Here is a 12,250-nt window from a genome sequence, read left to right on the forward strand (position 1 = left end):
AATTAAACAGGCGCTGCGTGATGTCACCGCGAGCCACCGCAGTCCACATCTGAAATTAAATCACACTAAAAGCAAATCAGAGTGAGCACGCGCAACATTCTGCTGAGGGGCTTTTTCACCCCCGAGGTAGACCCCCCCCACCTTCAATCTGCCCGACACCAGCCTTCAAACTGGTACGAAACTTACTGCTGGACTGGTTAAGAAACTGGTTTGAAATTGGTTATGGACTGATTAGAAAGAGTTTTCCTGACTGATTTTGGGATGCCATTCAGTTGGCTTTTGAACTGGTTTAAAAGTGCTTTTAGACTGATTTCAAACCAGTTTGAAGCAGTTTTTGGACTCGTTAGGTCTCATTTGAAAGAGGTCACTGGACTCTTACGAAACTGCTTTTGAAACTGGTTTGTAAATGGTTTAAGGCTGGATGGAAACTGGTTTTTGAACTTGTTTTCAAACTGCTTTTCGACTGGATTTAGGCTGCCTTTTAGACTGGTTTCAAAACCATTTTAAACTGTTTTTGGACTGGTTGGAAATTGGTTTGGGTTATTTTTGAAAGAGGTCATTGGAGGCCTCTGAATTGGATATCTCAACTGGTTTGAAACTGGCTTTTGGACTGTTTTTTTTGGGCACATTTGGAACCAGTTTAGGCCCAGTTTTAAATTGTCTTTGAATAAACCAGGCTATAACAAAGTAATCCAAAGACTTCCCCCAAGGTATACAACAATTAGGCTCAATATAAGACTTGTCACCAGCAAACTCTATAAACGGTCACAAAGAGCTGAGAGCTCCTCTAAAGACAATCCTACTGAAGAGAAACAGAACTGCAGTCAAACTGATTTAGGTGTGAAACGAAACAGTGTCTGCATGTTTTGTGACTAGACATTCAGCACTGGTCAAACTAAATAAAAGCGTGTCATGCACATCACTGGCTGCTATGGCCTCTTTCTTTATGCTGTTTAATGGAGTAAAAATGGGACGTCTTTAAAACGGGACACTTTGTGTCTGAGACAGAACTCGTTTGCACACAAAGGGGTTAAAGTGCCGTCAGGATCAAGGCCAATGCTTCCTGCACTGACATTCAGTAAGACCTCCATCTGCATATATATATATATATATATATATATATATATATATATACACACATATCTATATATACATATACATATATATATATATTTTTTTTTTTTTTTATAAAAAAAAGGAAAACCAGACAGCAGATGGCTGAAAAAAACCAAACAGGACGTCAACCTGGGACATGTCCTTCCATCCTGAAGGACTCTGAACAACCTTTTTTTTTGTGTGGAATTTACTGCACTTTTCCACATTACTGTAGATAAGGATATTTTGTTTAAGTTGATGAGGACCACAAGATTTTTGTTTCGCATTAATATCACTGATAAATACAAAACCTGATTATATTGATTAAATAATGGCAGCTAGAGTTGTTTTTTTTATTATGATTTTTTACGTTTCTAAAACACAAGGTTGTTTTTTTTTGCACATTCAGTGGCATGCTGCCACCTGCTGGCCATCTGTAAAATAACATGCAACGATGTTCATCTCCATCAACGTTTGTTACTGTTTATTTGAGCCACTTTGCATTTGCTTTACATTTCTATCTGACTCAGATGACATTCTTTATTTTTAATGAAACAGTAACACCTAGTGAACAGATCCGGAACTGCAGTTATTTTGATTAAAGTTGGCTTCTCACCCCCCCTAATCCATGTTTGGCCCTTTTTCAGACCGTTTCTTTTGAAGTGAGACAAAGTCGACAAAGAGACAAACTTTTTCTTTAATATTCTTTAAAATACAGGAGAAGAAAAATCTCAACTCTGATAAACAAACAAACAAACAAGCGGAGAGGAATGCTGTTTTGGCTGAACACATTCCTCTGAAAATCAACCTACAAAGCAAAAACAGAAAAGTCGAGGTCTTTCCAATGTGTTAAAAATACACAGGGAGGTTTTCCATAATGCCCACACATCAACCTGACACATATCTATACATCTGTCTGGTCATATATATCTATTTTAAGTTTATACATTTCTGAGGATGAAAACTTTTCCAAAATACACACAAAGAGAAAATCTACATAGGAAAAGAGACTGTACAAGAAAAACAGTCTGTAAAAACATTAAAACCTTTTCATCATAGCAATATATCCTCTTTATATTTATATTCATATAACAGATCTTTTTCTTTTTTTTTGGTCTGTAGTCAAGAGTACTGAAGTAAAAGACATTACAAATATACATTCATGTCTCACTCGGCCACCGGGGGGCGCACTTGTCTCCGAGTGAAGTTAAAGGTGCTGACAAAAAAGCTGCTATTGCGCCAACAACCCCAAAACGAAAGTTTCTGCTTCTATGGGTGTTTTTCACATTTTATGGTAAATTTAAATAAAATATAATAAAATAAAAATTTTGAAACAACTTGAAAAGAATTTGACATTTATTTAATGAGAAACTCCTGGTAAATAGAGAATTATTTGTTTTTAATTTCTCAGAAAAGGAAAAAAAAAATCTGTAAAACTGAGCAGCATAAAAATCTTACAACTCAAATTTACAAGACATGTTATCAATAATTTTTGGAACTTTTTTGGAGTTAGATTTGAAGAAAATAGTCAGAATTTTGTAGAATATTTAAGATTTTTTTTGAAACTATAGGTAATTAAAAAACATCAAATTCCGGGAAGAAATCTTTTGTAGGTATTAAAGAAAATTAATCATTGAAAAAAATGTAAATACCAATGTTAAAATGTAGCAAAAAGAAATACATTTAGAGAAAAAATATGAAATGTCGAGAAAATAAAGACAAATAATTCACTTTTTTTGTTCCAGTTCCTTTGAAAATAAAGAACACAGCTGATTTCACATACATATTTTTTGTAATTGCTTCTATTGAAAGTTACTTGGCAGTTTGAGAATTTTTATTTTGTTAAATTTGTCAGAAAGTTTGATGTTTTTTTGTGAATATTTGAATACTGCTGAAGGATGCAAGAGCAACAAACAAATGGAGAGGAGGAGGAGGAGGAGGAGGAGGAGGAGGAGGAGGAAGAGGAAGAGGAAGAGGAGGAGGTCTGGACAGGTGGGAGAGGGGAGGCAAGAGTCTGTCTGTGGCTCCAAAGTAAAGAGGAGGTGAAATGAAAGGTCAAAGACCAGAGGTCAGTTGCTGGTGTTGGTGAGATGAGCTGAGGAGGAGGAAGAGGAGGAACTAATGCCAGTGTGTTTGAATCGACTTGCAGATGAAAAAAAAACAAAAAAACAACCTTGCATCATCCATGAAAAAACTCCGTTGTCATGGAAACAACAAGCAAGAGGAGCTTTTCACATCCTTCATCTTATATAAAGTGTCAAAAACCAGTTATTCTCAATCACGCCAAGTGAAACTGTTTCTTACATTTACACCCAGAAATACTTTCACAGTCGACTGTTTGAAATTCATACATACAATCATTGATAATTTCTTGGCTATAGACTGTAAATAGACTATGGAAACGTCAAATGTTCTTTTTGACAAAACGATAAATCACCAAATAAGAAAACAACAACTGACTTGTCTGTAATGAAACTAGAGGCTGGAATGAACGCAAATTATCGGTGTGAATCAAAACCCTAAAGGTAGAATAATGTTTTGAATTGTGTTTTTGAGATTTCATTTTTTAATTGATTTTGGAGTGTTTCAGATATTTGGGCCCCCAAGAGTTGATCTCTGTGGAACACCACATTATATGAAAAAAAAAAAAAAAGTCTGTATCCTTGATTAGATATACATTCCTCGTATATTTTAAGATATTTTCCTCTTTTTTTAGAACTTGTTTGAAAAGACAGAAATAAAAACATTTTTCAAAATCAATGTATGTACATACAATATGCATGTATATTACGTATGTAAAAAAAATTTTTAGGATTTGATAATCAGGGTATATCAAGATACTATAGAGTAGTTTGTTTTTTTAATATATTTTTGTTGTGATATTTGAATGAATAAACTCTGGAAAATTCGAGACAGTCGACCGACTCATCCGTCACGTAACCATTCATTAGTTTTTGCCTGAGTATTCGGGATAAATGGAACTTCAGGGGCCCCAGCAATGATCCCTGCGGAACTCTGAAGTTAAAATAAGTGCATTCATAGTAGAATCACATGAAGAACCATACGACAGAGAGTCACTGAGTTTGATTGTGTTGATGAGAAGTCGAACTCTGAGAACTTCTTTGTTGATTTCAATCTGCCAGAACGTGAACGACGCTTGTGTCCTCGGTCTCTGAATGTGTGTGTGTGTGTGTCTTCACAGCGGCCCGTGCTGCGCCTCGTACTTGGACAGGATGCTCTTGGTGCGTCCGAGCTCCTTCCTCAGGTCGCCCACTTCCTGCCTCAGGGCCGAGTTCTCCTTCTCCAGGAAGCCGGCGCGGATGGCGATCTGGTTTTCCTTCAGCCGCCGCGCATCGCGCGAGCGTTTGGCCGCCATGTTGTTCTTCCTGCGCCGAGCCCAGTACCTGTCATCCTGCTCGAAGGGGGAGGAGTGGGGGAGGGGGAGGTGGTTGAAGAGAGACGGAGGGATTACTTCAAATGTTCGGTATGCCCCTTAAGATTGAACAGCAATAAAACTGCCACTGACTCACTATTTCCCCCTGTGGTCCAGGAGGGGTGCTACCATCAGAGGGTGATCAATGAAATATTGCCAACAGATTTTTCACTCTCTGCTTTGAAATGTTAATGTTTAACCGATGAGAAGAACTCAGTGTCATCTGAATAAGAGCATGTCATTTTGACAAAATTTCTAAAAAAAGTTTTCCACCAATGAAAAAACAGTAATGAGCTGCAGGTTTGTTGACATTAATACCACCATTTAGGAATATTACTATTTTGAGACAACACTAGAATCTAAATTCTAAAATCTAAATTAAATAAAAAAAAACAAAAAAAACAACAACAACAACAGCTTCCTATTGAATTTAAATGACAAAAAATATTTTTTCCAAGTCTGAAGACTTCAGTTAATTTTCTTAAATGGGTTAAATTACTTAAAAATCATTTAAAAATGACAAATTCAAAAGAATGTTGAGAGATAATAAACAAACAAATAAACAAACATTTTTTCCAGATAATTGGGTTACAGTTTAATTATTAAATTATTCTATTGATTCTATTAATTTAAAAATGTATGTATTTATTTTGTCACCTAAATTAAAGATGTGACTTCATCAGAACACATAACCATTTTTTTCTTAAAAAAAACAAACATATTTTCCGCTTTAGAAAGTGTTTTAATATAATTCGATTATCTATAATATATAAAGCAGCGCTATTTCAAAAACTTTCCTGTAGAAGTGTCTGAATGTATGAGTAATTTCTTCACGACTCCCTCGGCTCAGAACCGGCTCCCACTTACCTTCAGGTCCTCGGGGATGAAAATCTTTCGGGCCTTCTTGATCATGGGCTGAGGTTTGAGCTCCTCGGCCGAGAACTTCCGCTTGCGCGGATCGAAGATCTCCTGACCCGGCACGCTGGACAGAGCCAGGTCGGCCGGGTCCGGCTCGTAGCCCACCGGGACCTGGATGGAGTCCGGATCGATGGGACTGGGAGTGTTTCTTGATCCTGGGAGGACTGGGAGCAGAGGGGGGGAGGGGTTCAGCAGATGCACATATACAAGGTTAGAACTTCACATGTGACCTTTCAGGTGTGTTTTTTTTTGTCTGAGGTCGATTTCACTCCATTTTTTAATTCTTTAATACAACTGACATTCCAGCTGCAGCCACCAGGTGGAGACAAACACCCAGAAAGAATAAAATCAGACCAGAGGTCTGATTCTTATCGGGTCTCAATCGTTTCAAGCCAGTTTCAGATTGGCTTTGAATTAAGTTCCGACCAGTTTGAGACTTGTTATATACCAGTTTCAGACTGGTTTACAGGAGTTTGAACCAGTTTTAGTTTAAAAAAGCGTTCGGACGTAGACCTCTCCATTTTGGGATCAATGTGAAACACTGATCAGAATAAACATGATGGAAGTTTGATAAAGATCTCCTGCTCCCTCTTCTGACTGCCGCCTAACCCCCCCCCCCCCCCCTTTCCTCTTCTTCCTAGTACTCCCTCCTCCCACTGCCCCCTTCTTCCTCTTCCTCCTCCTCCTCAGTCATGAGGTGGGAACCAGATATGTGAGATTATTGAGATTAAGTTTCTATATTTGGAGACGCAGCAGCAGATTCTTGCAGAGAGGAAACGTTACGGCGCATGTTTCTACTGTCACGCAGGAAAACCTTTTGTTTGTTTCCGAGCTGCGTTTGTAACCACTGAAACATTTTTGGCTCAGAGTATTTGTCCACCTCATCGCTCGGCCATGCACAAATTGAGCCAATCGGTTATAATGCTTTTTTTTTCTTTCCAGAAGCTGGACATCACTGGCAACTCGGTGTGAGTGTTCATGCAGCAACACCACAGGAGTAGCAGGAACACAGATGTAACCGGTGTTCAGTAAACGCCTCGTGGGGAGAAACTGTAATTTGTCCGTATACCAATCCGCAGGAAAGTAAAAACTCCCGTTAGAGAGGACATCCAGAAGAGGATCAACGACTCAGGAAGACACAAAGATCTTCATGTATTTTAACCATAAAGCCACGTTACAGGACGACGTTCAAGGAAAGTGGGATCAGGAAAGTACGAGGATCAGACGATACTTCTATTGAGCTAGATGGCCAGAAAGTCTGATTGAGCTATACTGACAAACAACAACTGATCAACCAACCAACCAACAACCACTAATCAAGCAACCAACCAACCAACCAACAACCACTAATCAACCAACCAACCAACAACCACTAATCAAGCAACCAATAACTAATCAAGCAACCAACCAAACAACCAACCAACCAACCAATCATCACTAATTAACCAACCAACCAACAACCCCTAATCAACCAACCAACCAACCAACCAACAATCACTAATCAACCAACCAACCAACAACCCCTAATCAACCAACCAACAACTAACCAACCAACCAACCACTAGTCAACCAACCAACCAACCAACTATTAACCAACCAACCAACAACCAATCAATAAACTAAACAACCAAGCAAACAACAAATCAACAAAATAGCCAACCAACCCAACTCATATATTTCTCGGGTCTTCTTCTTTTACGTTCATTGAAGTAATTGATACATTTTTGTTGTTGTTGATTTCATTCTCATTTAGTTGCAGAAACTCACAAAAATCCAGTGACAGCCGGGATATTTACAGCCCATTTTCTCCTCCTCCTCCTCCTCCTCCTCTTCAGTGAGTCAGTGAACGCCTCACCACTGAGTTGATTGATTTTTCTAAGCAAAGATTTAGCCCCTCCGTCTGTGGTTGGTTTTTTTGTGTGTGTGGTAAAAACAGATTCCAGCAGCGAGAATTCACCTACACAAACACGGCAGCTCCCAGAAAATCACAGGAAAAGCTGAGAGGACGTGTAGGATGTAGAATGTTTTGAGGAATATCTGTAAACATTAGACCCAACACTGGTGCTAATATAATCCCAGTTAAAAGTACCTCAAGGATACGTCCTGGGGCTTATTTTGTTTCGTCTTTCACCTTTTGCTGATGACACTATGCTTTACCACCACTGAATGATTCATACGTAGAGTAAAATGTACCTCAATGACAAATTAATATACTTAATTAATACTTCAATCCTACATAAGCGGATGTGGAACCTCACTGACGAGTCTCTGAGACGGTTCCTTGTGGTTTCTCGTCTCTCAAAAAATGTGAGAACATTAACAGTTCATCACATTTTTTGAAAAAGCCTCAGCGTCCCTCTTCAGTTGAGTTTCTCGCTCTTCGCTCTTTCCTGTCACTTCTCATTCACTTTAATCTTTTAAAATGAGCAGGAGAAACACTTCAGACTCGTCCACAACATTGTAATGACACAGGGATCTCGCGGTTGTCGCGGCGATGGAGGCGGAGCTCCTCAGGGTGTACCTGCTCTGGCCGGGCTGCTGTGCAGGCAGTTTGGCGACATGACGGAGGTGGAGGCGTGGCTGCTGAGGTCCATCACCGAGGGCGTGGCCGGGGCCGGGGCGTGGCGCGGTGTGGCGTGCTGATGGTGGTGGTGGTGGTGGTGGTGGGAGGGGCTGGAGGGGATCCCGTTCTCGGACAGGAACTCCTCCAGGTCCATGTACTCCAGCTGGAAGCCGTCGCCATCGTACGACAGTGTCTTGTCCCACAGCGTGGGTCCCAGGAAGGCCGACTGGGGGGCGCTGCCCTCCTCCTCCAGACTCTTCTCCTTCTCCTGCTCCTTGCTGAACCCTGCAGGGCGACAAGAGGAGCCAGGAGGGTCACACACTGGACAGATCTACAGCTCTTTACTCCACTCAATGAAACATCAGGCAGCCTCTGTCTATTTAAAAAATTATATATATATATATATATATATATATTCAGTCTGTTTCACTTTAAAAAGTAAAATGGTAAAATAAAGCTCAAAACAGGTCAGAAAAGCTCTGAAGGCCTAAAATGTGTTCTAAGACTGTTTTGGAGGCGTTTCTAGGGTGTTTTAGGAGTTTTCAAGGAGCATTTCAGAGATATTTTAGTGGCGTTTCAAGTCCTTTTTACATTCCTAAAACGCTCCTTGAAAAAAAAGCCTTAGAAATTCCAGAAGCATTGTTACATCTTGTGTGCAGTTTTACCCCTCCTGCTGACACACAGGCTGAAAGGGGCAAAACACAACTCAAAACAGCGCAGAAGAGGCAAAACTCACAGAAGTGCACAAAGGGTAAAAACAGCTTCCATACAAGGGAAAATGAATAAATTAGTTCACAAACAGCACATGGGGGTAAAACGCAGCTCCAAAATAAGGCAGAAGGGGTAAAACAGCCCACACAGGAATTGTCCCAGCAACCACCAACGTGTTATTTAGGAGAAATTCTGCCCCCCCTCAAAAAACAAATAAATCTAACTTTCCTTTAATGTTGAACAAAATTATTCAATTCAAAATATATTATTGTTCCGAACAGCCCACACTGTTTTAAAAAATATTATTAAAATTATTATAAAATAATAATTATTGCGTGAAACTTAAACTGAGTTTGCTCTCGATTTGTTTTCGAATCATACAAAGACTGAATAATAATTATATAACCACAAAGATTTAAACATTAAAGCCCTTCATCGCTACACAACTTGTGTAAATTGAGCTCATGAGCGCGTGCTCGAGTCGAGTTAAAAAGTTTTTTTTCCCCCTGTGGGGTCACGGGTTCGAGCCCCGGTGCAGACGGACCTTCGGCATGGTGGCGCAGCGGCAGCTTCACCGGGTTCTCCAGCAGAGACTTCAGCACTCCGTGCGTCGCTGCGGGTACGAAAGCCAGGCTCATCTTCTGCATCATGCCCGCCTGCGATCCGTCCGTGAACCGGGGAAGAAAGAAAAAAAAACAACAACAGCGGCGTGAGTCGCCGGGAGGAGCGAGTCCGCGGCGGAGACGAGCGAGCCGAGAGCGGGCTGCAGGAGTTTGGACACAACGAGGACTGAGCGCCGGGGACGGAGCACCGAGCAGCTCCTAGTCCGCGTGTGACCGCAGAGGACTGCTGACGTCAAGCCTGCGTCTCCCTCCCTTTCTCCCTCCACATCACGCGCACCCACACGCGCGCACGCCTTCACTGTGCACGTGGAGCCTCGCTGCCTCACCTGCACCTGCTCGGGTGTCGTCCTGCAGCCTCGAGACACACACACACACACACACACACACACACACACACCCACACAAACACGCATCGTGAGTTATTGTAATTAACTAGACAATAATATAGATTACATGGTGTGAGAAATATAGCATTTTTAAATTTAAAAAAATCAGGAATTACAAATATTAATAAAACAAAATATGTCTGCAATACAGAGTATTTATATTACATCATTTTCATGATATATTAAATTAATATCAATGGTGTGAAATATTTTGAACATTTAAGTAATATCACATTCATACGAACTATTCATGCACAGCAAATATTCAGGTTACTAATAGTAATGTGTTACTTCCAAACGCATGACAAAATCAAAGATTACGTGATTTTAAAAGTTAAATGACATTATTTCAGGAAGTATTTGTTCAAGTACAATTCCCCCGAAATGCTGCTCAATTTGAGTAATGTTAGTACATACAGTCCGTCACATGTTATTATGTTAAACTGGTGAAGTGGGTTACATGGTGAAAGTGGTACTTAATAATGAGACAAATCAGATATTTATTTGTGAAACAGTTTAAAAAGCTAGAATAATGTCATAAAAGGCAAATTTTTGCAAAGAAAATGAGAAAAGAACAAAATGACACTAAAACAGCTGTAAAATGGACAAGGGGCAGTGAAATTATCAGAATATGAATACATGATAAATATCAATAATCAGAAGATTACCAGAATAAGAGACACAGAAAAGTAGAATGCACATTTATGACCAGCAGAATTGAGACAAAATATTAAACGATATAAAAAGAGATGGAGAAACCGCCAGAGAGACGCGGCAGAGGAATGAACAGACTGAATATTAAAATAAAAAACAGAATACAGGTTGTGATTGAAGGTACAGGATGGAGTCGCCACAACGTGTCTTCATCGGTCTGAACTTCTGTTTTTGTTTTCAGGCTTCATTCATGATTTCCATCAGATGTGGAGGCCTTGCTCGCAGGATGCCGCTCACAGTGGCGGGCGGGCCTGACCTACTTTGAGCCAATCAGAGGCCTCCTTCTGCAGCACTCCTCCCTCCTCCCTCCCCCCCCCCCCTGCTGCAGGTCACATTGAACCTCATGTGCTCCGGAGAAAAACAAATCCGGCGGGTGAGAGCGGGGCGGCAATGAGCGAGAAAATCATATCAGAAATAGGAAACATAAAAGTTAGAGAAAGAAGCAAAGTGTTGGAGAAGAACAACATTTCTCCAAGAGGAGAAAATATTCAGTGGAAACTCATTGGAAAAGTGGGAGAGGGCAGAAGTATTATAACACCAGAAGAAGCTGAGTTTATTTACTCTGAGCGGCACGTCATCAGGTGGACGGTTTGATTCCCCCGCTCGCTCATTAAGAGCTCCTTAGCAACAGCGGTTGCTATGGTGCAGCGGCGTTGTGACAAGGTTTGAGTGAAAGTAGGACAGTTTGAGTCATCCCTCCTGCACGCTCTCCGTTTCCCCTGAAAGCATCGCCTCCAGCGGCTGCCCGGGATGCTGTCGCTATGGCAACGGGCCCCGTCAAGGCATCTTGTACCTGGAGACTGTGAGGGTACAAAGGATGAAGGTGTTGGAGCTGCAAAGTGTTTTCTGATCCTGAATCAGCTGCTGATTGTGTCTGTGGATGCAGTTCGTGACCTTTGACCTGTGAATTCTATATGTTGGGTGACAGAATATAAATAATTTTTAAGGTTGCGTAATGTGTCTGCAATAATGATCATAATAATTATTATTGTTATTGTTGTTGTTTCACAACAAAAAAGTGAACATTTCTTCATATTTGTATTATTTTTCTGTATTTATAGATGTAAAATCGGTCCAAAAATGCAATTTAAGACATGCAAGCATTGTGTGTGTGTGTGTGTGTGTGTGTGTGTGTGTGTGTGTGTGTATGTGTCTCAATGTTAGCATTTCCGAGAGCATTGGATATTTTTATCCACACTCACGAGGACAGAAAATCAATAGTCAAAGCCACGAGCATTAGGAACACACACACACACACACACACACACACACACACACTCACACACACACACAAACTCCAGAGGTGACCAAAACACAACATAAACAAGTCTTTTCCTGACCTGTGTGAAGAGTAATCTGATTACTACGGACTTTTATTCAGTTACCTTTGACATCACAAACCAGCCTGTGGAATGGTAAAAAAAAAAAAAAGCGTGGCTGTCTGAATCAATCCGACTGGATTATGTAACACGTTACAGTCGAATAACAACACAAACACACACAGAGCTGACGAGGTCCCAGACGTTTGTTTAAGCATTTATTTATTTATTTGTTTGTTTGTTTGTTGAGGGGGAAAAAAAAACTAAGTAGTGAGTTACAATGTCATACTGAGATGATGCAATAAAAAAACAGAGGAATTTCTTCTGAGGATGGCAGCATTTCATTCACATAAACATTCACTAAAAATACATTATTTTATTCGAACAAAGCGTCAAAAATGTTCTATGAGAAAATTTTGAACGGGAATTAAAGTAAACGTTATATAAACTTACATTAGTATTGAACTTTCAGATGTTGAAAGCAAGTC

At 40.2% G+C, this 12,250-nt stretch overlaps 1 protein-coding gene across 2 annotated transcripts; it reads right to left on the reverse strand.

Annotated features, from left to right (window-relative positions):
• Positions 1–1,773: 1,773 nt before the first annotated feature.
• Positions 1,774–9,545, reverse strand: hlfb (HLF transcription factor, PAR bZIP family member b). 2 transcript variants are annotated; one of them, XM_080517548.1, is made up of 4 exons: positions 9,265–9,545; positions 7,968–8,294; positions 5,396–5,610; positions 1,774–4,507 (listed from the first exon to the last, which is right to left on the reverse strand). In XM_080517548.1, the coding sequence occupies exons 1-4, from the start codon at positions 9,368–9,370 to the stop codon at positions 4,292–4,294; spliced, it is 864 nt and encodes a 287-aa protein (XP_080373674.1). In that variant the 5' UTR covers positions 9,371–9,545; the 3' UTR covers positions 1,774–4,291. The 2 variants fall into 2 exon arrangements, with proteins under 2 accessions (XP_080373674.1, XP_080373673.1); XM_080517547.1 differs by having other exon boundaries at positions 1,774–4,510.
• Positions 9,546–12,250: the final 2,705 nt, after the last annotated feature.

Source organism: Blennius ocellaris (genome assembly GCF_963422515.1).
Source record: "Blennius ocellaris genome assembly, chromosome: 21".
Taxonomy (NCBI): domain Eukaryota; kingdom Metazoa; phylum Chordata; class Actinopteri; order Blenniiformes; family Blenniidae; genus Blennius; species Blennius ocellaris.